General features: G+C 38.1%; 1 protein-coding gene across 3 annotated transcripts in view; it reads left to right on the top strand.

The window, feature by feature from the left end:
- Positions 1 to 25072, top strand: part of DNAJC5B (DnaJ heat shock protein family (Hsp40) member C5 beta) — an 87702-nt gene that overhangs the window by 42507 nt on the left and 20123 nt on the right. For all 3 annotated transcript variants that reach the window (XR_013332040.1, XR_013332041.1, XM_077751837.1), the window contains 2 exons: positions 15674 to 15887; positions 19762 to 19933. Coding sequence is in view for 1 of the 3 variants with exons in the window: in XM_077751837.1 (XP_077607963.1) it covers positions 15674 to 15887; positions 19762 to 19933 (386 nt within the window). In the remaining 2 variants the exon portion in view is untranslated. The remainder of the gene's footprint in view (positions 1 to 15673; positions 15888 to 19761; positions 19934 to 25072) is intronic.

The raw sequence follows: 25072 nt of genomic DNA, 5'->3' as shown, positions 1-25072 counted from the left end.
TATCTAACAACAGAGTCCCCAAATGAATGCAGAAAAACCTAATGGAACTGAAGGGAGAGACAGTTCAATAATTGTAACTGGGGACTTCAATACCTCACTTTCAATAGCGGACAGAACAACTGGGCAGAAAATCAGTAAGGAAACAGGAGACTTGTACAATACTATAAACCAACTAGAATGACTGGACATCTATAGAACACTCTACCCAATAACACAAGTACATATGGGATATTTTCCAAGTTTAACAATATGTTAGGCCACAAAACAAGTACCAATAAATTCAGAAACTTTTAAATCAAACAAAGTATGTTATCTTGTCACAATGGAATAAAATTTGAAGTCAGTAACAGAAAGAAATTTGCAAAATTCACAAGCATGTAGAAATTAAACAATACACTCCTCAGTAACAAATGGGTCAAAGAAGAAACCACAGGGGAAATTGGAAATGCTATGGGATCAATGAAAGAAAAAACACTTCATACCAAAACATATGGGAGGCAGTGGAAGCAATTCTCAGAAGGGAATTGAGAATGGCAAATGCTCATATTAAAGAGGGAGAAAGATCTCAAATAATCTAAACTTCCATTTTAAGAAACGAGAAGAAGAATCACAAAGTAGACCAGAAGCAGGAGGGAAAAAAGAATAGTGAATATTAGAGTGGAAATAAATGAAATAGAGAACAGGACAAGAAAATCCACAAAACCAAAAACCTGTTATCTGAAAACACCAACAGCATGGAAGTTGTTGCAAATGACAAGATTTTCTTCTTCTTCCAAACTATGGAGAGAGTTCCAATGTCCACTGACTTATGAATGAATAAAGAAGATGTGATGTATATATACAATGGAATATTACTCTGCCATCAAGAAGTAGGAAATCTTGTCATTTGCAATGATGTGGATGGAGCTAGAGTGTATTTTGCTAAGTGAAAAATCTTTCTCTTGCTGTCAAGCAGAGAAAGACAAATACCATCTGATTTCATTCATTTGTAAAATTTAAGAAACACAAAATATGAATATATGGTAAAAAGAAAAAAGAGAGAGAAACAAAGCATAAGAGACTCTTAAAGACAGAGAACAAACTGAGGGTTGACGGAGGGAGGTGGGTGGGGGATAAGCTAGGTGGGTGAAGGGTATCAAGGAGGACACCTGTTATGATGAGCACTGAGTACTGAATGTAAGTGATGAGTTACTGAACTCTACTCCTGAAACCAATATTGCACTGTGTGTTAACTAACTAGAATTTAAATAAAAGTTTGTAAAGAAAAAAAGAAAGATATTCCATGCTCATAGCTTGGAAGATTTAATACTGTTAAAATGTTCATACTACCCAAGGCAATCTACAGATTCAATGCAATACCTATGAAAATTCCAATAGCATTTTTCACACAAATAGAACAAAAAATCCTCAAATTTGTTTGGAAGCACAAAAGATAAATACTAGTCAGAGCAATTTTGAGAAAGAAGAACAAAGCTGAAAGTATCATGCTTTCTGATTTCAAGCTATATTTACAAAGCCAGTAATAATTAAAATAGGGCAGTATTGGCATAAAAACAGACACAGATTCATGGAACACAATAGAGAGCTGAGAAATAAATCCAGGTACATATGGCCAATTAACTAATGACAAAAGAAGCAAGAATATACAATGAGGAAGTAATAGTCTCTTCAATAAATAGTGCTGAGAAAACTAGAAAGCTACATGTAAAAGAATGAAATTCGACCACTATCTTACACCATGAACAAAAATTACCTCAAAATTGATTAAAGACTGAATGTAAGACCTGAAACCCTAAAACTCCTAGCAGAAAACTCAGGTAGTAAACTCCTCGACGTGGATCTTGGTGATTCTGGATTTGTCAACAAAAGCAAAAGCAACTAGAGCAAAACTGAACAAGTGCGACGACGTGAAACTGAAACAATTTTGTGTGGCAAAGGAAGCCATCAGCAAAATAAAATGTCAACTTACCCAAGGAAAGAAAATATTTGCAAATCATAGATCCACTAAAGGATCAATATCCAAAGTGTAAAAAGAAAACATAAAACTCAATAGCAAACAAACAATCTAATTTTAAAAATGGGCAGAGGCTCTGGTTAGACAATTTTCCAAAGATCTACAGATGGCCAGCAGGTATAGGAAAAGATGCTCATCACTAATCACTGGGAAAATGCAAATCAAAACCACAGTGTTACACTAATACAAAGTAGTAGAAAGAGAAATTAAATAGCTTTGAAGCTGGCAATTCAGAAGCGTATTTTTTAAAAATGCAGAAAACAGAACAAAACAACAAAAACAAAGTTCTATTTAAATAGTCAAAGTCATAGAAACAAAGTTAGAATTGTGGCTTCCAGGGGTTGAGGGGAGGGGGAAATGGGAAGTTGTTCAACAGATACGGAGTCAGCTTTGCAAAATAAAGAAGTTCAGGAGGTCTGTTACACAACAACAGAAATACAGCTAATGGTACTGATATGTACACTTAAAAATGATCAAAATAGTAACTGTATGTTGTAATTTTTTTTACCACAATTAAGGAAGGAAGAAAAAAAGAAAGGAAGGGAGGGAGGGTTGCAGGGAGGGAAAGAAAGTAAGAAAAGAAAGGGAAGGGAGGGAAGGAGGAAGGAAAGTAGAAAGAGAGAGAGGAAGGAAGGAAGGAAGGAAGGAGAAAGACAAAGAATCACGTGTCAAGTAGAGTAACAGCAAAACTTCAAAACCAGACTTTGATGCACGGCCAAATCAAGTGCGGAGCTTTTGCAAGCATGCAGATGTCCCAGATCTACAAAATTAGAACCTCTAATAGTAGAGCCATGACACATGAGTTTTTAAAAACAACATCTCATTCACAGATGACTCTGAGCATCAGATGTTGAAAACTACTGATCTAACTGGTGAGCACAGGAGAAATTATCAACACAGATGACTGTAGCAACACAGTCAGATTGTCTACTCTGTTCCTCATTCTTTTTATGAGAAGTGGCCCTCCTTTGGTTTATGAAGAATGAATAAAACCCTGTCTCTGACATGTCCACTCTACTCTCAAGTTCCTGCTGCTGGCTTCCCAGTACTTTGTCTGACTTACCTTTACTTGTTTGACTACTTGCTTGCTTTTGCTGCACAGGTCACTTTGGTTTTTTGGAGTTTTTTTGTTTGTTTGTTTTGTTTTTGCATTTTTTAAAATGTTTTATTTATTTCTAGGGGGGAGAGAGAGAGACAGCGTGAGCAGGGGAGGGTCCAAGAGAGAGGGAGTCACAGACTGAAGCAGGCTCCAGGCTCTGAGCTGGCAGTCAGCACAGAGCCCGACGCGGGGCTCGAACCCACGAACCGCGAGATCATGACCTGAGCGAAAGTCGGACGCTTAACCGACTAAGCCACCCAGGCGCCCCAGGAAATCGAACATTTAAGGAACTGAATACTTTGGTTTGAGTAGCACTCAAGTGCGGGACCACAAGGGTCAGACTGTAGAGTTAAGGAAATTAGGTCAGTGAGACTGACAGTCTGGAAGAACAGGTCCTGGTAAGTGTCAAAGTCCTGGGGTTTTGGGGGAAAGTGGGTTTAGGTGAGAACAAGAAAGTGAGCACTTAACACAAAGAGGTACCTGGGAGTTAGGCTATATATTTTGCATTGAGAAGCCTAGAAGATAAAGAGACGGGGGACCCTACAAGAGCTACCAGCCTAGGCCACCCCTGGAAATTACCAGGAACTGCTTGTAGCCTGGACACGCTTCACTATCCCTGGCACTTGAGCCATCAGAGAGCGGGAGGAGGGTCTACAGAGAGCAAGTGCCTGCTAAGGGTTTTCACTAGAACAAGTGGTGGGAACTGCTGTCGAAACTAGGAGACAAAGTTTGTATTGCTGTTCCTTCGACATCCCAGGTCTCTCCCTTGATGATCAGAGTTCGGTAAAGATTGCTGGCTGAAACAAACAAACAAACAAACCAAGAATGCAAACATTTCCCCAAGAAACATAATAAGGTTAGAGACCCAAAAACTTTTGTTGGAGACAAATACAGAGATCTTAAGTTGTATGCAGCTCTCAGATTCTGCGCAAACTATAGGCTGGCAAGAAAAACTATTTTAAAAAAGTAACACAGAGAGATCTTAGTGGCTTGCTGGAGGTTGGAAGGCTTGTAGTGACCTAGTGGTTTCAGGATATCAGGTCCTCATTCCTTAAGGCAGTACTCTTATGACTGGTGTAGATAAACTTCCAATATTGGACACAGTTTTTCTACTGTGTGTGTACAAATATTCTAGTCTATTCTACCTTATTAGGGAGGGTAAAGAGCTGGCTCTAAAAATTAGCCTAAGAATTATGGCCAGAAAAGGATCTAAAGCAAAGATTTATCAATTGGCGTTTAAACTTTTCAAAAGTTTAAGTATTTTTAACTCTCATATTAAAAAATACTCAAGCATAATGCCTCATAAAATCAAGTTATTACACAGTGTAGTAAAAACTTGGGAAGATTATTTGTCATAAAGTGATATCAACGTGTTGACTGCCACTAGAGGTCAGCACTTGACTCTCCATCAGGTTTTATGTGATGGGGCGAAGAGGTCAATTCTCTAAAACAGATCATCATTTACGGTTCCTATTGTTATCTCATGCCATCTGCCTTGAGTCATGAATGTGACTGAGGGTCACACAGAACGAGGGAACACCATGACGACTGCTGGGGTGAGCTGTTCTGATATTCCATCTGCAAATGTGAAACCACAGGACTGTGTAATGTGGCCTTCAGAGGGCCCTGGGTGCGTTGGTGGTCAAAATGCTTGAATCATATACTATGGCAGCAGGTGTTTCGGAAATAATTAACATGGCAGGGGTAGTACTGGCATCATTATTTGCAATTTGAAGCCAAATGGTGCCCCGAATTTGCAATTCTGTCCCTTTTGCAGGTCTCAGTACTAATCCTCACCTAGTGGCTCCTCTTCCTTAAGCCCCAATAACATTCTTGTTCCCGCTTTCTTTCAGCATCAGATCGCATTAAGTTTCTTGTGGGGAGGGAAAATGTACCGGGTACAAATGCATGAGGTGGTTGTAAGGGGTTCACGGGATTTGGAGGCTGACCAAGGGAAAAGATACAACCATAAGAGGCAGTAACCCACAACGAGCTTTATTGGGTGAGGCTTTATTGCTTGAGAGGGAAAGATGCTTGCAGCATGAAACTATCCAGAGGCTCTGGCGAGGAAGCCACCCACGCAAGGGGAGGAGGGAAGGTGGGGTGTTGGCAAGGGGGCTTACACGTCTAGGTGATGGCACTCAGGAGCACAGCGGGACGTCTCTGAGCCAGACAGCTCCAGAGGGCCGTAGCGGGTCGGATTCTTAGGACCACAAGGCTCTTAAGCACATGTGGAGCGAGGTCTTGCAGGTATGTGGAGTAGGTAGGCTCCAAATGGCAGATAATCTGCTTCTTTGTGCTATTTTAAAAATAATTAAATGTGTATAAATTTGAGTTTTGCATTGGTGGGCTTTTGAGCTAATGGGTCTCAACTTGCAGTAAAGAACTAACAGTGGGTTGTTTACATAACAGTGGTATAAAGCCTTTGGTAGAATTAACATATATAGCTGACCCTTGAACAACATTGGTTTGAACTGTGCTGGTCCACTTTTATGTGGATTTTTTTTAAGGTAAATACAGTACAGTACTGTAAGTGTATTTTCTTTTCCTTATGATTTTACTAATGTTTTCTCTCTCTCACTTACTTTATTGTAAGAATATAGTATATAAGTTAATTGACTATCAGTAAGCCTTCTGGTCAACAGTAGGCTATTAGCAGTTAAGTTTTGGGGAAGTCAAAGGTTCTATATGGATTTTTTTACTGGGTGGGAGGTTGGCATCCCAACCCTTGCATTGTTCAAAGGGTTAGCTATACTTGAAAGAGGAGAACGGAGACATAAAAGATAGCCAGGAGTTTCTGGTTATCATCGATAGGTAATTTGGGTTAGTTTTCCCTTCCACTGAAAGAAACCAGAAAAACTGGATAAAAATTATATTTTTATATATACATCTGAAAAGCACTTTAGATTAAAGAATTACTGCTGACTAGGTAATGATAAGGAAGAAGAGAAGCTGAGAGGCTGAGCAGGACTCTACAGAGAAAGGACAAAAATCTGGGACCCTAGCCAATAAGAATGGGAGTCTTGCAATTCTACTTATACTCTGAGGTGCTGCACCCCAGGAGGAAGGACAATATGGAAGTAAATCATCTGTGATTCACTATTACTTTTGTGCTCCTCTATAAACCATATTTCTTGGTATTCATATCCTTGTATAATAATCTTGAATCTCGGCTAGCTCTGACCTAATTTAACCAATAGACTGTATGGGAGCAGAAGTGACGGTGTACCTAAATCCTAAAACAGCCTAAAGCCCCTGCTTTTGCAATATGGTTTAAGTTACCTACCTCTTAAGAAATACGGCTGTCCTGAGATTATCATACTCTGGGGCTCCTCACCTAGCCATGTGGAGAAGCCCCATGAAGAACAGCGTTCCCAGCCAACAGCCCTAGCTGAGCTCTCACCCACAGCTAGTGCCAGCCGCGTCACTGAGGACATCTTGGAAGCCAGTCTTTCAGGTCTAACTGAGTAGTCCTAGCCAAAGCAAACAGGACTTGGCCCCACCAACTTCTGCCTAGTGATAACACTGTAGGTAAATTAATAATTTTTTTATTGTTTTAAGCTATTAAATTTCACTGTAGCCTGTTACCCAGAAATAGATCATGGAAAACACCAGTCTTGTATGGATTATAACTGAACTTGGAGCCATCTAGGTGACTGAAAAAAAAAATCTCAATCCCTATTAGATTAAGATGATCTCAGTTTTGTAAGTGCCACTAGACATCTGAAAATAGGAAATAAAAGTGCTCTCTAGTGTAAGACAACATTTTCTTAGTAGTCCAATTATTTCTTTAAAAATTTTTCCAGTTTTATTGGGAACTAATTGACATATATCACTATATAAGTTTAAGGTGTATAACATGATGGTCTGATTTGCATACATTGTGAAATGACGTCCATCATCTCATATAGATATAAAAGAAGAGAAAAACCTTCTTCTCATAATCATAAGTCTTAGGATTTACTCTTTCACAACTTTCCTATATATAATACTCTTTTAAAGTTTTAAAAATATAATATTTGGCACACAGTGATAAGCACAGAAGTCAAGACAATACAAACAAAAATCAGCAGAAATAAACAATAGATACAAAACCACATACACCCTCAGGTAGTAGAATTATCCAATACAGATTTAAAAATAACTATCTATGATCAAGAAATAAAATACAAAATTGAGGATTTTCACAGAAAACTGGAAATTATGAAAAGGGGCACTTCACATTTTTTTAAATGTTTTATTTATTTCTAGGAGAGAGAGAGACAGCGTGAACAGGGGAGGGTCAGAGAGAGAGGGAGTCACAGACTCTGAAACAGGCTCCAGGCTCTGAGCTGGTAGTCAGCACAGAGCCCGACACGGGGCTGGAACCCACGAACTGCGAGATCATGACCTAAGCGAAAGTCGGACGCTTAACCGACTAAGCCACCCAGGCGCCCCGAAGGTTTTTTAAATGAAAACATAAATTTTACAGCTAAAAAATACAGCAACCAAGGTCAAGAACTCAAAGGCAGTGTTTAACAGGTTAGAGAGCTGACTGGAAGATAGGCCAGAAGAAAATAGCAAGAAAGAATCACAAAAGAAGGGGCGCCTGGGTGGCTCAGTTGGTTGAGCGTCCAACTTTGGCTCAGGTCATGATCTCACGGTTTGTGGGTTCAAGCCTCGCGTTGGGCTCTATGCTGACCGCTCAGAGCCTGGAGCCTGCTTCAGATTCTGTGTGTGTGTCTCTGTCTCTGATCCTCCTCTGTTCATGCTGTCTCTCTCTCACTCAGAAATAAATAAAACATTTTAAAACTTAAAAAAAAAAAAAGAATTACAAGACGATAGGAAACAATGCAAGAAGATAAAATACATAGAAGATCCATTAAGAAAGTCTTAGATAAACGCAACTGGAGTCTGAAAAGGAGAGTAGAAAGAAAATTAAGAGGAAACTTATTTGAAAACAATGTATGTGAATTTTCCAGGTTCATGAACAATATCAATCCATTTATACCAGAAGCCCAATAAAAGCCAAGCAGAATAGAAAGAAATCTATATCAAAGCACATCATAGTAAAACTGCTGAAAAATGATGCAAAACCTTGATGGCAACCACAAAAAAACCCACAAACTATCTTCAAAGAACAACAACTAGACTTACAACAGATTTTTCAACAAAAATAATGGAATCCAGAAGACAGTGGACTGAGATCTTTAGTGTGAAAAAGAAAATAAGTGATAACCTACAATTCTATATCCAAGGAAAATACCTTTCAAAAATGAAAGTGAAATAAATACATTTTTAAGTTAAACAAAAATCATTAAGAATTAATTATCAGCGGGGCACCTGGGTGGCTCAGTCGGTTAAGCGTCCGACTTCAGCTCAGGTCATGATCTCACAGTTCATGGGTTCAAGCCCCGCATCGGTCTCTCTGCTAAGGAATAGCTCAGAGCCTGGAGCCTGTTTCAGATTCTGTGTCTCCCTCTCTCTCTGACCCTCCCCTGCTCATGCTGTCTGTATCTCAAAAATAAATAAAACATTTAAAAAAAAAAGAATTAATTATCAGCATATCTGTACTAACAGATATACTAAAGGGTATTCATATGCAGAAGGAAAATAATTCCAGATGGATGGTCAGAGATGTAAGATATAATCAATGACAACATAATTGGAAAATATAGGAGTAAGTTAACACAAACACTAATTGTGAAAAAGATTATTAAATAATTGTATCAAGTAGCAATTCTCAAGGGATTAAGAGACTTAGAGAATTAAAATACATACTTCCAACAACACTTAAGTTAGGAGGAAAGTAACAGTGTTCATGTTCTAAGACTTTTATATTGTCTTGGAGGAAGACAAAAGTATCTTGATAATGGACTTTGATAAGGATTTTGTAATCTCTAGGGAGATCCCAAGAAGAATTTTACAAATGTTTAATTTCCAAAAGCAACAGTGGGGAAAAAAGTAAAAAAAACTATAAAGAATCAATCCAAAAGATGGCAAAAAGGAGGAAAAAATATTTTTAGATGGGACAAAAACAATGATATATATATTCAATTATATATTCAAAACTCTAATATAGAAGAATACAGAGAGTGTGAAAATAGAAGTAGAGAAAAATATAAGTAGATGCCCACTCAAAGAAAGTTGGTGTTTTACTCATATCAAAGTAATGACAAAAAGATGACTCTAGATAAAGAGGCATATTTCAAATGATAAAAGTTCAATTCACCAGGAAGGTATACTACTTGTCAATTTGTACACTTCAAAAACCATGGCCTAAATGACATACAGCCAAAAGTGACAACTATAAGTAGAAATAAGCAGACCTGAAGCCATAATGGAAATACACCCTGTTTGACAGATCAGTAAAATAGTTAGGAATAGAGAAGATTTGAACAAAAAAATTGTGAATAAAATCTAATGCTCTTACACAAGAGCAAAGCACTCAACATATATGGAATATATATTCTTTAAAGTACACAAGAGACATCTATAAAAATTGAACAAATAATGAGACATAAAGCAACCCTCAGATTTTAAAGGATTTAAATCAAATAAAATACGTTTTCTCACTGCAGAACAATCACGCTAGAGAGCAACATCAAAAAGATAACAAGAAAATTCCCATATGTTTGAAAATTGGGAGACACAATTTAAACTAACTCATGGGAAAAATAAACCACAATTAAAATTAGAAAATATCTAGAACTGAATTGTTACAAATTAAAATTTGGGGAATGCAGTTGAAGCAATACTTAGAAGGATATTTATAGAATTAGATGTACTTAGAAGGAAATTTATAGAATTAGATGCACGTATTAGAAAACTGAGTTCAGCAATAAATAAACAATAATACAAAATGACCAAGTTGAGTTTATCTAAGAACATAAACTTCATTTAACGTTAGAAAATCAATCAATCACATTAAAAGATTGAAAGAGAAAAAATGTGTCTTCTCGACAGATGCAGAAAAAGCATTTGATAAAATCCAATATCCATTCACTGTTAGCAAATTAGTAAAAGAGAAGTACAGCTGCTATAACTAACTTCTATTTTTTATTTATTTATTTTAATGTTTATTTTTAAGAGGGGGGGGTGCAAGCAGGGGAGAAACAGAGAGAGAGGGAGTCACAGAATCTGAAACAGGCTCCAGGCTCTGAGCTGTCAGCACAGAGCCCAATGTGGAGCTTAACCCACGAGCTGTGAGATCATGAGCTGAGCTGAAGTTGAATGCTTAACCAACTGAGCCACTCAGGCACCCCTGCTATAACTACTTTTATCTGACATTATACCCGAGTTCTTAGCCAAAATAATAAGTAGAAAATGTAAACGATACAAGGACTGGAAAGGAAAGAAACAATAATTTTTATAGATTATATGACTGTACGTAGAAAATGCAAAATAATCTGTAATTTATTAAAATTAATAAATAAGCTTATGAACATCAATATATAAAAATCTCTTATATCTGCAATGAATTAAGAAAAATTTTTGAAATGTCAAAATCAAACACACAAAATATAAGTTCCCAGAAATAAATCTAATAAAATATATGCAAGACCTAAATGGTAAAATTATAAAACTTTGAGAATCATTTAAAGGTCTAAATAAGTGGACATAGTGTACAAAGGTCAATCTTTAAATTAGTCTGAACAGTTAATGCAAGTACAACAAAAATCCCAATATTGTGTGTGTATATGTGTGTAAATTGACAGGCTAATTGTAAAATTTATGTGGCATGCAGAGGCTGCAGAAGAGCCACATAAAACACTACAGAAGAACTTGCTCTTTGAGATACTAAGACACACTTTAAAGTACCATATTTCAAACTATTATTGGCCCAGAAATAGCCAAACAGACCAATGGAGCTGAACAGACAACCTAGAAATACAGGGAAAGGATTTTATTTTTTAAAATAAATGGTGCTAAGACAGTTGGGTAACTACATTTTATAAACGAGACTGGACACCTACTTTCCATCACATTAAAAAATTAACTCCCAGTCAATTCTTGACTTCCATGTGAGAAGCAAGCAAATCTATATCTTAGAGTTGTAGAATTTTAGGGAGATATCTTTCTGAATACAGACTAAAACTGATCAATTCAACTAAATTAAAATTAAGAATTTCTGTTCATCAGAAGATTCCATAAACTAACAACAAGTTCCCAGAAGGGGAGAAATTTTGAAATAGGAAAAACAGTAGGCAATTAGAGAAAGCAGCTGAAAATGTGTTGAGTAGGGAAAGGTAGCTTATAGACACAGCCTTAGTTCTCTAAATTTTAGTTGCCACCCTCCCCAAACAAGGTCTCCTCTAACATTTCAACCCCGTGGAGACAGAGCTGGCCTAGAGCTGGGGCAACGTGGTCAGAATCAGGTCTTAGATGATGCAGAGACTGGTAAAGAATAGTAGGTAGATCTGATCTGAGGGTTAGAGGTTAAGAGAAAGAGAACTGGGCAGAACACTATAATTCTTAGAAGTATGCCACTGTCTCAATAGGGCCTTAAGTAATTACAGCCATAAACCCCACGTTTATGTTCTCTGTCACTCACTGAATTCACTATGCATTTCAGTTTACAGTTGTCATTGGATTTTGATGTGGAAATGAGAAGAACTGATGCTATTTATCAAATTAGTTATAGCCATACCAAATTAATTAGGTGACCAAGAGTATAGAGAGATTTAGAATAAAAAGCACAAGTTCTGGTTGAGAATTGTCACTTTTTAAGTTGAAAATGAGAAATTATAAGAAAGAGCTTTAAAATGAATTAGGTGAATTTTATATTTAAATGTACTCCAAGTACTTCCTTTCACCCTAAATTCCATACATGCTTCCTTGCTCTATAGGCAATTCCCAAGTGTGGGTCATTGACCAATCACTTCCTGAGCAGTGGTGTAATTTTGGCAGCTGCCTCTGCTGGCCATATTTCCCAAGGATTCCTCAGAGCCAAGAATATCTGCCAAGGAGTCAAAATGCTGCTGACGATCAGGAATTGGATTTGTTACAAATGGAGACGCTCCAGCCCTCTGAATTTGCCAATGCTATTGTCAGAGGAGTGTGATAAATGGCTGGGTGCATCTGCCCTTGTGAGCTGACAAAGATCCGAACAGCTTAAAATATGACAGGAAGCTAGGCTTCTCTGGCTAAGTCTTGGGCAGTGTATTATCAGTCTGCAACTGAAACCTAAGAAGAAGGAAATGCAAAGAGGCACTTTGCAGGGGTTTCTTTCCTCAAGGCAGAAATAATACCTCTTGTATTTGATTGGCCTGAACATGATTTCTGGAACTTGCAGGGAAAATGCGGCAATTGTATTCCAGAGCACAGTGTGAGACTCCCAGGGATATCGTGCCATTAAAATTAATGTGTTTAAAGAATCCACTTGAGGTTGTTTGATGACTGAAGCTAGAGGTCTTCTTTGTTCCCTTTTTTTTTTTACCCCTTCTAATTTGCCAGTGGGTCATTTAAGAGAACAAACTCTAAACTTTCAGCTATTAAAAGAGAACAACGTTTATAACTGGACTTTAAAAATGCTTATGGAAGGAAACTACACGAGCAAGGTGTATATTTTTTGTAACAAGCAAAAACAAAATAAAGAATCACCTATAATCCCAATGTGCAGCTATAAGCATTGTTAATTGTGATCATAACCTTTCATTTTCCTCTTTCTTTTCTACTTATTTTTCTGCTTTATTTTCCCTTATATAAACATATACCATTGTCTATGTGTATGTGTGTGAGTGTTGTGTGTGTGTATGTGTGTGTGTATGTGTGTGAGTGTTGAGTGTGTGTGTGTGTGTGTGTGTGTGTCAAGGTCACCAAAGATTTCTGTATCACTAAACTTAGTGATTAGTTCTTAGGACCTGTTAATAGCATTGGACACAAATGGCCACTCTCCTCCTTGAAATATTTTATTCACTTAGGTCCCAAGACCCCATATTCTCCAGACTTTTCCTTCTGCCTCATTGACCTTTCTTTCTTCATCTCCTTTGCTTGCTCTTTGTCTCAAAGCCCAGTTTTTAGACTTCTCTTGGACCCAATCACTTCTCTTTTCCACTTCCACAGCTCTAAATATCGTGCACTTGCTGAGAAATCCCAAACATACACGTCCCACAGTAATTCCTTCCTAAACTCCAGGCTCATACATCTTCTCTCTTACCACCATCTCCACTTAGAAATCTAATAGGCATCTCGAAGGTATCTAAGATACAAACTCTAAATCCTAACAAACCGTTCCCTACTGCCCCCCCCAAAAAAAACAAAGAAAAAAAGAAAAAGAAAAGAAAAAAGAAAAAAAACTTGCCAACTCATTACATAGTAACTACAAACTTCTATGTGCTCAGGCCAAAACTCTGGTGCCATCTCTCATTTCTCTCTTTTGTATCCCACATCCAAGTTATCAGCTAGCCCTCAAATTACATCCAGAATCCAACCACTTCTCATTATATCCTCCACCACCATACTGATCAGAACCACCATGAACTTTTCCTTAAAGAGTCTCCCTGCTTTGGTTTTTGTCCTCTCCAAGAGTCAGTAATCCTTCTAAAACTCAAGTCAAATCATACCACTCTTTTTTCTCAAAAAACCCCAATGGCTTCCCACGTCACCTTAGAAGACCAAAAGCCAAAGTCCTTACAATGGCCTACTAACATCGTGTGCCTTTTTAAAATTAAAAATATAAAAAAGGCAGCCTAGTGGTGGTTAAGAGCATGTGCTCAAGGTCTGTGCTCAAATTCCCTGTGTTCAAAGCCTGGCTCTAATTATTCGCTGTGTGATACTGGGCAGTTACTTAACTTTCTGGTGGCTAAATTTCCTCACCTGTAAAATGGGATCGTTATAATACCTATTTCATAGAGTTGTGATAAATATTTTAATGAATACTTATATCATGCTTACAATAGTGCTGGCATATAGTAAACATTATAGAAGATCTTTTAAATGACAACATTGACATTTTATGCTATTAGCATAAGATTTCATTATGAATTCTGCACATTAGGAAACCTAGATACCCCAAACATCTCTCAAAAAGCATGAAAATGTTTTAAAGAAATTTAAAATGAGCTATCATTGTTTTATTCCCTTTGTTTATTCTGAGTTCAGAGTGGCTTTTACACCATACTTTTTAGGTATTTTGGTACTGATGCTGAGCTGCTTAATCACCTACTTCCTAACCAGCAATATTGTAATTCCTAAAATAGGTGTGATTTTTTCCCAGCTTATTGTGTAGACTGACTTATGAAGTAGACTTTACTTTTCTGCTCTACTATAGCCTTTTACTACTGCATTAAAATGTAGCAGTTTAATCTAAACCAAAATAAAAGCTTAAAGTATATTCATCCATATAGCTATGATGGGCACAGTACAGAGAACAAATCATATAAAATTTCCAGTACAGAGTCATAAAAATTTGTTGAGTTTGTAGTTGAAAAATTACTACAGACTCAATTTTGAACACAGCTTTAATCATTATTTAAATTTGTCTGCAAAGGGAAGTGAAGGAAATGGCTACCAGCCAGACCCTGACTATCGTAGTTCAGTTCTCACATTCATGTTACAGTTACAGGTTTTTAAATACTTGCGTATAACTGAAGAATAAATTACCCTCAAATGTCAATCTCTCTCTCTCTCTCTCTCTCACTCACACACACACATCACTGCAACACAACACATACATATACTCTTCAGGAGCTGATTCATGATCCACAGAGAAGAGACTAAATTTCCACAGATTATTTGAAGTGGAAAGACCTATTTTAAAAGAAGTTAAATAGAGGTGCCTGGATGGCTCAGTTGGTTAAGCATGTGACTCCTCATTTCAGTTCAGGTCATGACCTCATGGCTCATGCAGCCTAGCCCCATGTTGACATGGGGTTCTGACACACAGAACCTGCTCTGGATCCTCTGTCTCCCTCTCGCTCTGCCCCTCCACTGCTCACTCGCTCTCTTTCTCTCTCTAAATAAATAAATAAACCTTTAAGAAAAGGAAAAGGAGTCAAATATACATTTGAAAACAAGGGAAGTCATAGTATCTGTTCACAAAAACGAAAGGGAGTGAGGAAGGATTTGTGGAAAACTTGTGAAAAAGGTCGTAGTTTTATTCAAGGGAGTATGAATCAGACTTTCTTGGACAATTTTTAATTTGACTTATAGAATATGTGGTGTGAAGTTTTGTTGATTCCAGAAACTTGTTCCAGTTCTAAATGGAATTTTGGTGTAAACTTCTCCTCTTGCTCAAACTCTTAAAGGCCCCTGTATATGAGGTGGGCCACCGATCAGCTGCAAGGTGGAAATAAACTTCACGTATCTGCCACCAGCAAAATGGCTCAGACTCAAAAACCACGCAGCGATTGCGAATCCCTTTGAGGATGTGAGGAAAGAAACCACACTACTGGGCCGCACACAGAAACAGGAGACAACATCTAATGGAAACTTGCTTAGTTACATCAACATTTTGTGAAACTTACCATTTCACAGTAATTGCATGTAAAAATGATGTACAAAAGAACAGTGCCCCTCCTAAAATGTCATTGCAATTCTTGTCAAATAATAGGTTTCCTCACTTTTTTTTATTTTAAAAGAAAACTGGCCCTGAAACATCATCCAGACAAGAATCCAGATGATCCAGCTGCTGCTGAAAAGTTTAAAGAAATCAACAACGCCCACACAATACTTACCGACATGTCAAAGAGAAACATATATGACAAATATGGATCACTAGGACTCTATGTGGCTGAGCAATTTGGAGATGAAAATGTTAATACCTACTTCATGCTGTCAAGCTGGTGGGCAAAGGTAAATCAATTTTTTGTTCAAAAACAATTTCCTAGAAAAACCATGATACTATTCACTCTTTTAGACTCCGTCTCAGAGAAAATCTAAGCTTACTATATTATTAAATATTGTAAATAAAAAGAGAGACTGCTTTAATCCGAAGCTATTATTTGAGGATCATCTTTTGCTTTAGCTCATTAAACAACTATAAAACAGCACAAATTAAAATAGCTCTAGACATTAATTATAAGTGAATCTGAGGCTTCAGGTTAATTCTGACTGGCCCCCCTCACCCCATGACTAATTAAGAACTGACTCATTGCTCAACAGCAGAAATAATTTGTTAGTGTGACAACTGCTTGGTAAGTTATTATAGGACAAATTTAGCCATGTACCTTACTGTCTATAGCATAGGCTACATGAGCAAACACAGTATTTGGAGGATGTGTGGTAATGATGCCACAGGCTCACGTGAAGCCTGACTTGAAGTAGTGGAGAAGGAAATGGGGGGGAGAGTGGGGGAGAGGGGGTGAGAATTAAGTAGTGCTGAACAGGGTGTGGGAGAGACATAGAGGGAAAAGGGAAGAAAGGATATCTGGTCAAGAAGGCAACATTTTTAAGGACTTAGTACAATCAGAATTTACTTTTAACAGTAAACGTTGGGTGGTTTCCTAGAAATAGCATATGTTTAGTGATGGTTATACATTTGTTTATGAGTTTTAATATCCTTATCCTTTGATAAAAGCATATTTACATAGAAGCATACATATGATCCATCAGAATATTTTTGGACAATTCATAGATTTTGTGAAATAATAGAAGAGATAAGAGATAATAAGAGATAATTGATAATTTTAAAAACTGCAGATCTCCAAAAAGAGAGGTTGCATGGTCAGTAGGATTCTGATTGCTATTTTCTTCCACTAAAATAAACCTTGCTAAAGTGAAGTTTTATTATGCAGGTAGAGAGAGAATATATTTTTGCAAATAAGCATGGAGAGTCTACAACCTAAAGTGACACTTGTCTTCTACAGTCTCCAAAATGTCTTTTCCTAGAGATAACTGGGATCCCACTTGAGATCCCCTTTCTCTATTGCTGAAGACCTGAGAGAGAGAGACAATTTCCCGCTGAGTGGATTTGGACCTTGGAATGGGACAATATATTTATGATAGACTGAATATTCATATAAAATGTAGGCTTTGGGGGCTTGCCTGGGAACCTAATCTCCAGGTGTGACATTCTCTCCATGGGAAGGTATCTCTGGCATTCTAGATAATTTACACACTAGCACCTGGTTGCATATAGGGCTGTCCTGCATAAAAACAAATAGGTTTCCTTCTTGAGGAAGTTGACAAAATTGATCAAAATTCATATAGAAAAACAGATGTTGTCCAGCAGTATTAGAGATATATGAAATAATTCGTGATGTGGCTCTTTAAAAATAAGGCCACACACAAAATATCTACTTTCTTCTGCTTATGTCAAAAGCCTAATTGCACCATGCCCGTTAGAGTGGGCTGGCACATAGTGATCATGTATTAAGTATGCAGTAAATGAATGATTTATTGTACCACTGAAAGTAGTATTTCAAAAATATTGGACTCCTGGGGCACCTGGGTGGCTCAGTCGGTTAAGTGTCCAACTTCAGCTCAGCTCACGATCTCATGATTTATGACTTTGGACTTTATGCTGTCAGCGTAGACCCTGCTTTGGATCCCCTCTCTGCCCCTCCCCTGCCCACACTCTCTCTCTGAAAAATCAACATTAAAAAAAATAAATCTTCCCATTAAAAAAAGTAATGGACTCCTACTTATGCTCAGTAGTGTGCTAAGTACTGAGTATATAAGTCAAGGTTATTTGTGTAGCAGGCAACCAATCTAGTTGGATTAATTAAAGAACAAATCAGTATATGAATTAAAGGAAATGTTCAGCGAAGAGTAAATATGGGAGCTGCATGGTAAAGACAAAAGGGGACAAAAGTAGGTAAAGAAAGGAGGAGCTGTTTGGGCAATAGCTCAGGAACACCGCACAGAAAGGTTCTGGAGGCAGCTGGTGAGGAGGGCGGTGTTGCAGTTTTGTTCTCAGAGTAGTTTTCTTAAGTCTATGAAAATGTAGAATACCCACAGCTAAAAGATTATAGGATCCCTCACCCCATGTCAATGTAGCTCCACTACACCCCGGGGGCCGGAGTCACAGAGATGCTGTCGGGGCTAGGAAGCGGGAATGAGCCAGGGGAGTTTCATCAACGTCAAGGATTTCTACCTTAAGTTACTGGGGAACTGCATACACACAAGGTGATCTTTATGCTCTTTGCTATTTTTAGAGAAAATGTATATTCTGATTCAAAACACTTCCTATTTCAAATAACATTTTTTTACAATCATTATTTTGATGAATTGAAAAATTGGCTTATTTTAACTTAAATGGGGTGTTGGGAGAGTTTCTTTTCACCTTTAGCTATGGCAGACTTACTAAGCAAATCTTTCATATGCTTGTGGGGAAATCCTGGTTCTGACTGTTCACTAAAACAAACTGTCTATTAATTACTTTATACATTCATTAATTCAGTAGGTATTTTATTGTCTCCCACATGCCAGGTACTAAATCCTCAGGCAGGAGGGATTAAAAGATGACTACCATATAGTTATAGCCTTCAAATCTCACAGTCTAATGTGAGACAGACTTGTAAACTGATAAACGTCCTAAGGTGTCAACAACAGCAACTAAACCTGGGAGAAATTTCTATCGAGTACAGCTGGGGCACAAAGGAGAGAGTAATTGTTTTATTAATTTATTTTTTAATAGTTTACTGTCAAGTTGGTTTCCATACAACACCCAGTGCTCATCCCCACAAGTGCCCTCCTCCATGCCCATCCCCCCCTTCCCCTCTCCCCCACTCCCATCAGCCCTCAGTGTGTTCTCAGCTTCAAGAGTCTCTCATGGTTTGCTCCCTCCCTCTCCCCCACTATTTCCCCCTTCTTCTCCCCACGGTCCTCCGTTACATAATTGTGTTAGAGTGAGGGGGATCAGGAAAGACGTCAGAGAGGGGAGCTTTGAGAAGAATTTTAAACCCAGAGTTGACATTTGTTAGATGGCTGAGGAATGGGAAGGGGCCCTCTGGGCAGACGAATCCACAGGGAGAGCAAAGCCAAGGAAGTCATGGCAGGCATGGGGCTGTGCTAACTCAGGGGAAGGTTTTGAAGCCAGATGAGCATTAATCAGGGGCTCCAGCCTTTCCTGAGAGGCGGGACAGCTGCTGCGTAGGTTCAAGAGAACACGCATTTCAGTAAGTTCCAACGACAATGTGCAGAGTAGAGGTGGAGGCAAGAGTGGAGGCAAGGAGGCCAGTTAGGAGGCTACTGACATGTTAAAGGCAGAGAAAAGGAGATCTTTCTAAAGTCCTTGCCAATCATGAGAGAGACAAGGGAGAGGGTGCAAGAGATCCTGAAAAGGTTCTGGCAAGACCTAGTGACTAAGAGAAATGAGGAGGTGGGAGGGAGAGCTATTAATAGATCTTCTTTGGTGAAAATGATTCAATCCACTTGGTTAGGTCACTTGACCTGTAGAGATTGTCCGTGTGTGGTTTTGTTTGCTCTACTGTTAATAATGACCACCCCAGCTCATGAATAAAGAAGAAAACATCACTCTTCATTACTGTGGCTACAAGTCACTTCCTGTGAAGTTGTTAGGCAAAATTTACAAGGAATTTGTTTCCAAGGCAACTAAAAAGCTAGTTCTTGCATGGAATGAGGATGAGGGTGAATACGTGGTCCTCAGGATGAACTGCAGTATCTTCAGGTCTCTGGAGATACACGGATGCACACTTACGTTCTGGTGTTCTCCCGCACCCCACCGTCCCTCACCCCTATTTCACTTTCTCTCTGTTTCCCCTAGACCCTGTTCGTCATCATTGGACTCTTGACTGGCTGTTATTTTTGCTGCTGCCTATGCTGCTGTTGCAACTGCTGCTGTGGACACTGCCGGCCCAAATCATCGGCACCAGAAGAGGACTTTTATGTGTCCCCGGAGGATCTTGAGGAGCAGATCAAGACCGACATGGAAAAAGGTGGAGTAAGATGAGAGCAGAGCTAGTGTGTGTCCCTTCACAGACCTGACCAAGCACAAGGTCCCTGGTGATGGTTATCACTAAAGTGAGAGAGATCCAAAAACCCAATGAGGGGAATCCCACAGATTGTCAGCTTTGGTACCTCTTTTGGAGAGGATGAAGGGGCAGTTACCTTTCCTGGCCACAGAGAAAAGCAGAACCTGACACCATTAGAAATAAATGATAAAATATGCTGATCACAAAGCAAAACCAGTACAATTCATGATGTTGCTACAAGAGCGTTGAGGGGGTTTGGGTGGGAATACCTGAGATATGAGAACCAAGCCTGTTAACGTTAGGATCTCTATTCAAATAGAAGAAAATGAACACCAACAACTCTGGCCTCTTCTTCTTTCAAATCACTTGATAGTGAGTTTTGGGTAGAATGGGGAAGGGTGATCTTTTTTCCCTCAAAATGTAGCTTCCTTCCAAATCCACACATTCAGAGGCAGCCTCAACTAGCATCAAGAATATTGTCCTATGTGAATGGGGCACATGTTTATCTTTGTGTATACATGACCATGAAATATTACTTGATTCTTCAAGTTTATTCTACCCAGAAATGATAAAGAAAAAATATAAAGAAAGAGAAAACTCACAAAACTCACAAAACCAGGAAGACTTCAGATGCTCTGGGAAACGCCTCTGGTAAACAAGTTGAAGTCCAACCTGCCATGGCCCTGTCTGCCTTGCAGCCATAACCCTACTACCATTTTTCTCCTGTGGAATGCGTCATTATTCTGTATTACAGACTTCATCACTGAATCACAAAGAACCCTGGACAGTCGAAAAAAAGAATTACTTGGTAATTTCCAGGCAGTAGCCCACTGTTGTCAGAATTGCTGAAATTAGGAATGGTACACTTCTCCGGACTGTACCATACTTTGATTCTTTTGATCACAATTAAACAAAAGTTCAGTGACATCAAGCAGCTGAGACTATTTAAAGGCCTCCACATTCCTTTTATTCCCTATCAAATGTGATTCTAAGCAACAGTGTTATTATCCATCTTGAGTCCAGCTTGAAGGATTGAGTCTTCAATTATATGAATTGTACTTAGTCCAGACCATTCCAGGATTGGGAGTCAGAGGAGACAGGGATTTTCCTGCAACCTATGACCCCTTCCTATGGGGACCAGGGGTGGCCAGTCTGGCAAATAGGTGGGTTACTGTAACAATTTTTTGTTATTGTCCTTGGAGACAAGTTGTGGGCCCATGGTGAAATATAATTACAACTGTCTTTTGCCTTATTTGGGATATAAAAGGACAATTAATCTTTTATTGAGGACATACGTACCAAAAAGAGCAAACAAGCAGTACTACTTAAAAATGGGGTAAACAGAAATGTGTGTGTGTTGTATAAACTCTTCTCCATGGAAGGGCCAGTGACCTTACATAACTTGCTTAGGAATGATGATCCCTTCTGCCTTTGTAAGGGAGATGAACTGTTATTAGATCACATTAGCTGGCTCTGCTGGCTATAGGATCGCCCATAACATCCATCAGTACAGTACAGTACTCCATCACGGACAGAGGATAGGAAGGGGCAGTGAGATAGGAAAGTATTGTAATCATCATCCACTGTGTCAACCTTATCTTAACTTTTCTTGTATAGCAGAAGCCAAAACTAGGTAAATTGAACATAGATATGCCAAATCCACTGTTGCACGCTTCTCTGAAAAGCCTCAAAGTCCTTTCCTGTTTTAAATTAGATAAAACCCCACCAGGTCATTTCAGCAGACCTCCTTTTAGAAGATTTCTTTTCTGGAACAGAAATTTACACTCAGTGCCAAATTCCACCCAGGTTTCCTTCCTGCAGGGTGACTGGTGATAAATCTGTGTGCCTCTCACTGTCCTCACTTCTGACACCCCAGAGCTATCAACCCCATAGCAGAGGTCATATTCTAGACTAAGTCTGACTGTGTTACCAAGAATCCTTAAGCAAAAGACAAGCTTTATTCTATGCCTAAATATTTAAAAGCTCTATGCAGAGTTTACCCAGGTTTTATAGGGTCTGACACACAATTTGGGCAGTCCTCTTTAAGAAAAAAAGTACAAAATTAGAAACAAAAAGTTAGATCTGAAAGTGAATATTTGGAATGAGAAAGGAAATCACAACAACTTGCAAAGCTTAAAAACTGAAAATATCATATATAAGAAAATCTAGAAAAATAGTGATAGTTTAACTGTCTGGCACACCTCTATAGTACTTTTCCCCTACCGTTTTCTGGATGCATTCATTATTCTTTGACTGCCTCTTCACTTAATAATTTTGGGATGTCATTTTCTGTAGGAAGAGTAGAAAAACAATTTTTTTCCTCTAGCATGTTTGATCAAAATTTGTTTTCTCTCATTGGTAAAGTAGAAAAAATTTCTTTTGGTTTTATAATTCATTAACAATAATGTCTAAATTTTTAGGGATTGCTTTAAATTTGGGAATATTATCTAGTCATTTCATATATAAGATGTAAGATTTGGAAGAATTTTCACAGGCCACTTTTTAAGTCTGCACATTTCCAACTTTGTTGTCCCTACATCACCTGATGCTTCCAGTAGAAGAGCCCCCCCAGGCACATTCGTATAGTGTGACATCACCTCTGGCATGGAGCTTTATGTCCCCTCAGCAAGTGAACTGGCGTAGGGAGCTATGGGGTATTCCTCAAGCCATTCCTATGCCAGTATGGATAGCAATAATTAACTATACACAGATTTGCTGAAAACTACAAATATATATCCCTTTAACCCCAAATGAAACTTACCACCTCCCTCTATTTCCCCTTAACCGAAGCCCCCAGAACATCCATAGACCCTCTCTTGCCACCCATCAAGAAGAAAAGTATGACGGAGGGAAAGTCAAAGTGAAAAGAGACAGTGTTTTTGCTAATTACCATGAAATTATATTACTTTTGCAAATCTACAAAATATAAGCATCCTGCTAGGGCCCCAAAGGCCCTTAGAAAGATTTGCACAGATAGAGGTCTCTGAAGATTCATTAACCATGCAGTAAATTTACCACTGCTCTTCAGTCTAGCATTTCATTACAAAACTTTATGCCTTCTTTGCAGCTAGGTTTCAGATTTTTACTCCACTAATCCAGAAACTTAATGTAGTTTACAGATAAAATTAATGTTAAGTTAAAGCTGTAAAGATGAAAGAGCAGATTCCACGAGAAGACTATGCTTTCTGGACTATGACCCAATAAATGTAATGTGGTATCTTCTGTTCTGCAAAAGAAGGGGACTCACTTAAAGTTGTTTAAAAAAATATACTTCAGGNATATATATATATGTATATATATACTTCAAAGGGGCTACCAATCATGCAGATATCAAGCTACTCACGACAAATGATAGGCAGCATTTGAGTTCATTAGAAGGCACTGGTGAGATATTAGCACTTTAAGATTTTTTTCAATGATTTTGAAATTAAATGAAATACGGCAAACCTTTCCTCACTGAGGGAATCATTATCTTCTATTGAATCTCATCATAAAATCCTAGGATTTTAGGGTTGGAGGAAATCTGAGTAGTCACCCCTTACCTTCTCACAACTTTTCCAGCAGACTCTGACTAACCTCATTTGAAAGCTGCCAATGATGGGAAGGTTTGGGACTTTGTATGAAAGTGAGAGACGCTCATAAAAATTCAACAACCACAGAAGGATTATAGAGTCAAAAGCAATTTTACACCGACCTTCTGGCACCAGCTCTCCAAGGATAACAACATTTAGAAAATTTTTGTAATATTTATGGGTTTTATGTTACAAAACTGTTATCATGTCTACATAGTTTTTGCTGCCTCTTTGCACAGCAAAATTTTTGACAAAAAATCAAATTTTTAAGTGAATTATGCTTTTAACATCATGTCTAAGAACTTTTACCCTAACCTTATGTCATAAAGATTTTTCTGCAAGGTTTTCTTCACTCTTTTTAAAAGTTTATTTATTTTGAGAGAGAAAGAGGGAGCGTGCACACTCAGGGAAGGAGCAGGAAGAGAGGGAGAGAGAGAGAGAATCCCAAGCAGGTTCCCCAGGTCCCACACTATCAGTGGGGGGCCCAACGCAGGGCTTGACACCACCAGCCTGTGAGATCAGGACCTGAGCCGAAATCAAGAGTCAGACGCTCAACTGATGGAGCCACCCAGGCGCCCTTCCAATGTTTTCTAAAAGTGTTATAGTTTTATGTCCAACATTTAGATCTATGACTCATTTTAAGTTCATTTTTATTTATATAACTATAGACTTAGGTCAACTTTGTTTTGTGGGGATTTTTTGGCAAATGGAGTTTAATTGTTCCAACACTATTTGTTGAAAAGATTATCCTTTCTCCATTGAATTATCTTTATCCCTTTGTCAAAAATCAAGTGACCATACTTATATGTGTCTATTTATAGACTCTATTCTGTTCCATTGATCTGTGTATCTACCCTTTCACCAATAACACACCATCTTGCTTTCTGCAACTTTAAAGTCTTAAAATCAGCTAGTGTGATTCCTCCAACTTTATTTTTTTTTAATTGTTCTGGTGACTCTAATATTGTTCTGGTGACTCTAATATCTTTGCCCTTCTGTATGAATTTTAGTATCAAGTTGTCTAAATCCACAGAAAATACCAATTTTTAAAATTAAAATTGCATTAAATTGATATATTGGTTTGGGAAAAATTGAGGTCTTTACTATGTTGAATCTTCCAGTCCAGCAACATGGGATGTGTCTCTACTTATTTAGGTCTCATTTTATTTATAATGAGTGTTCTGTAGCTTTCAGGATACAGAGATGGAATATGTTTTGTTAAATGGATACCTACATATTTCATTTTGGGTTGAGCTATTGTAATGGGCACTGGTTTTTAATTTAAATTTCCAATTGTTCATCACAAGTATTTACAATTATTTTTGTGTATTGACCTTGTATCCTGTGTTCCTGTTAAGCTCACTTATTAATTTGTATTGTTGTGTGTGAACTCTTAGGATTCTCTATGATGCCAATTATGTCATCTGGAAGAAATAGTCTTATTTCTTCCATTCCAATCTGTATGTCTTTTATTTATTTTTCTTGCTTTATTCCACTGGCTAGAATTCCAACACTTGGTTTATACTCTGCT

The sequence above is a fragment of the Crocuta crocuta genome, unplaced genomic scaffold, assembly GCF_008692635.1.
Source record: "Crocuta crocuta isolate KB4526 unplaced genomic scaffold, BGI_CrCroc_1.0 scaffold20, whole genome shotgun sequence".
NCBI classification, from domain to species: Eukaryota; Metazoa; Chordata; class Mammalia; order Carnivora; family Hyaenidae; genus Crocuta; species Crocuta crocuta.
Note: the sequence above shows the minus strand (reverse complement) of the source record. Positions and strands in the feature narration are given on the sequence as shown.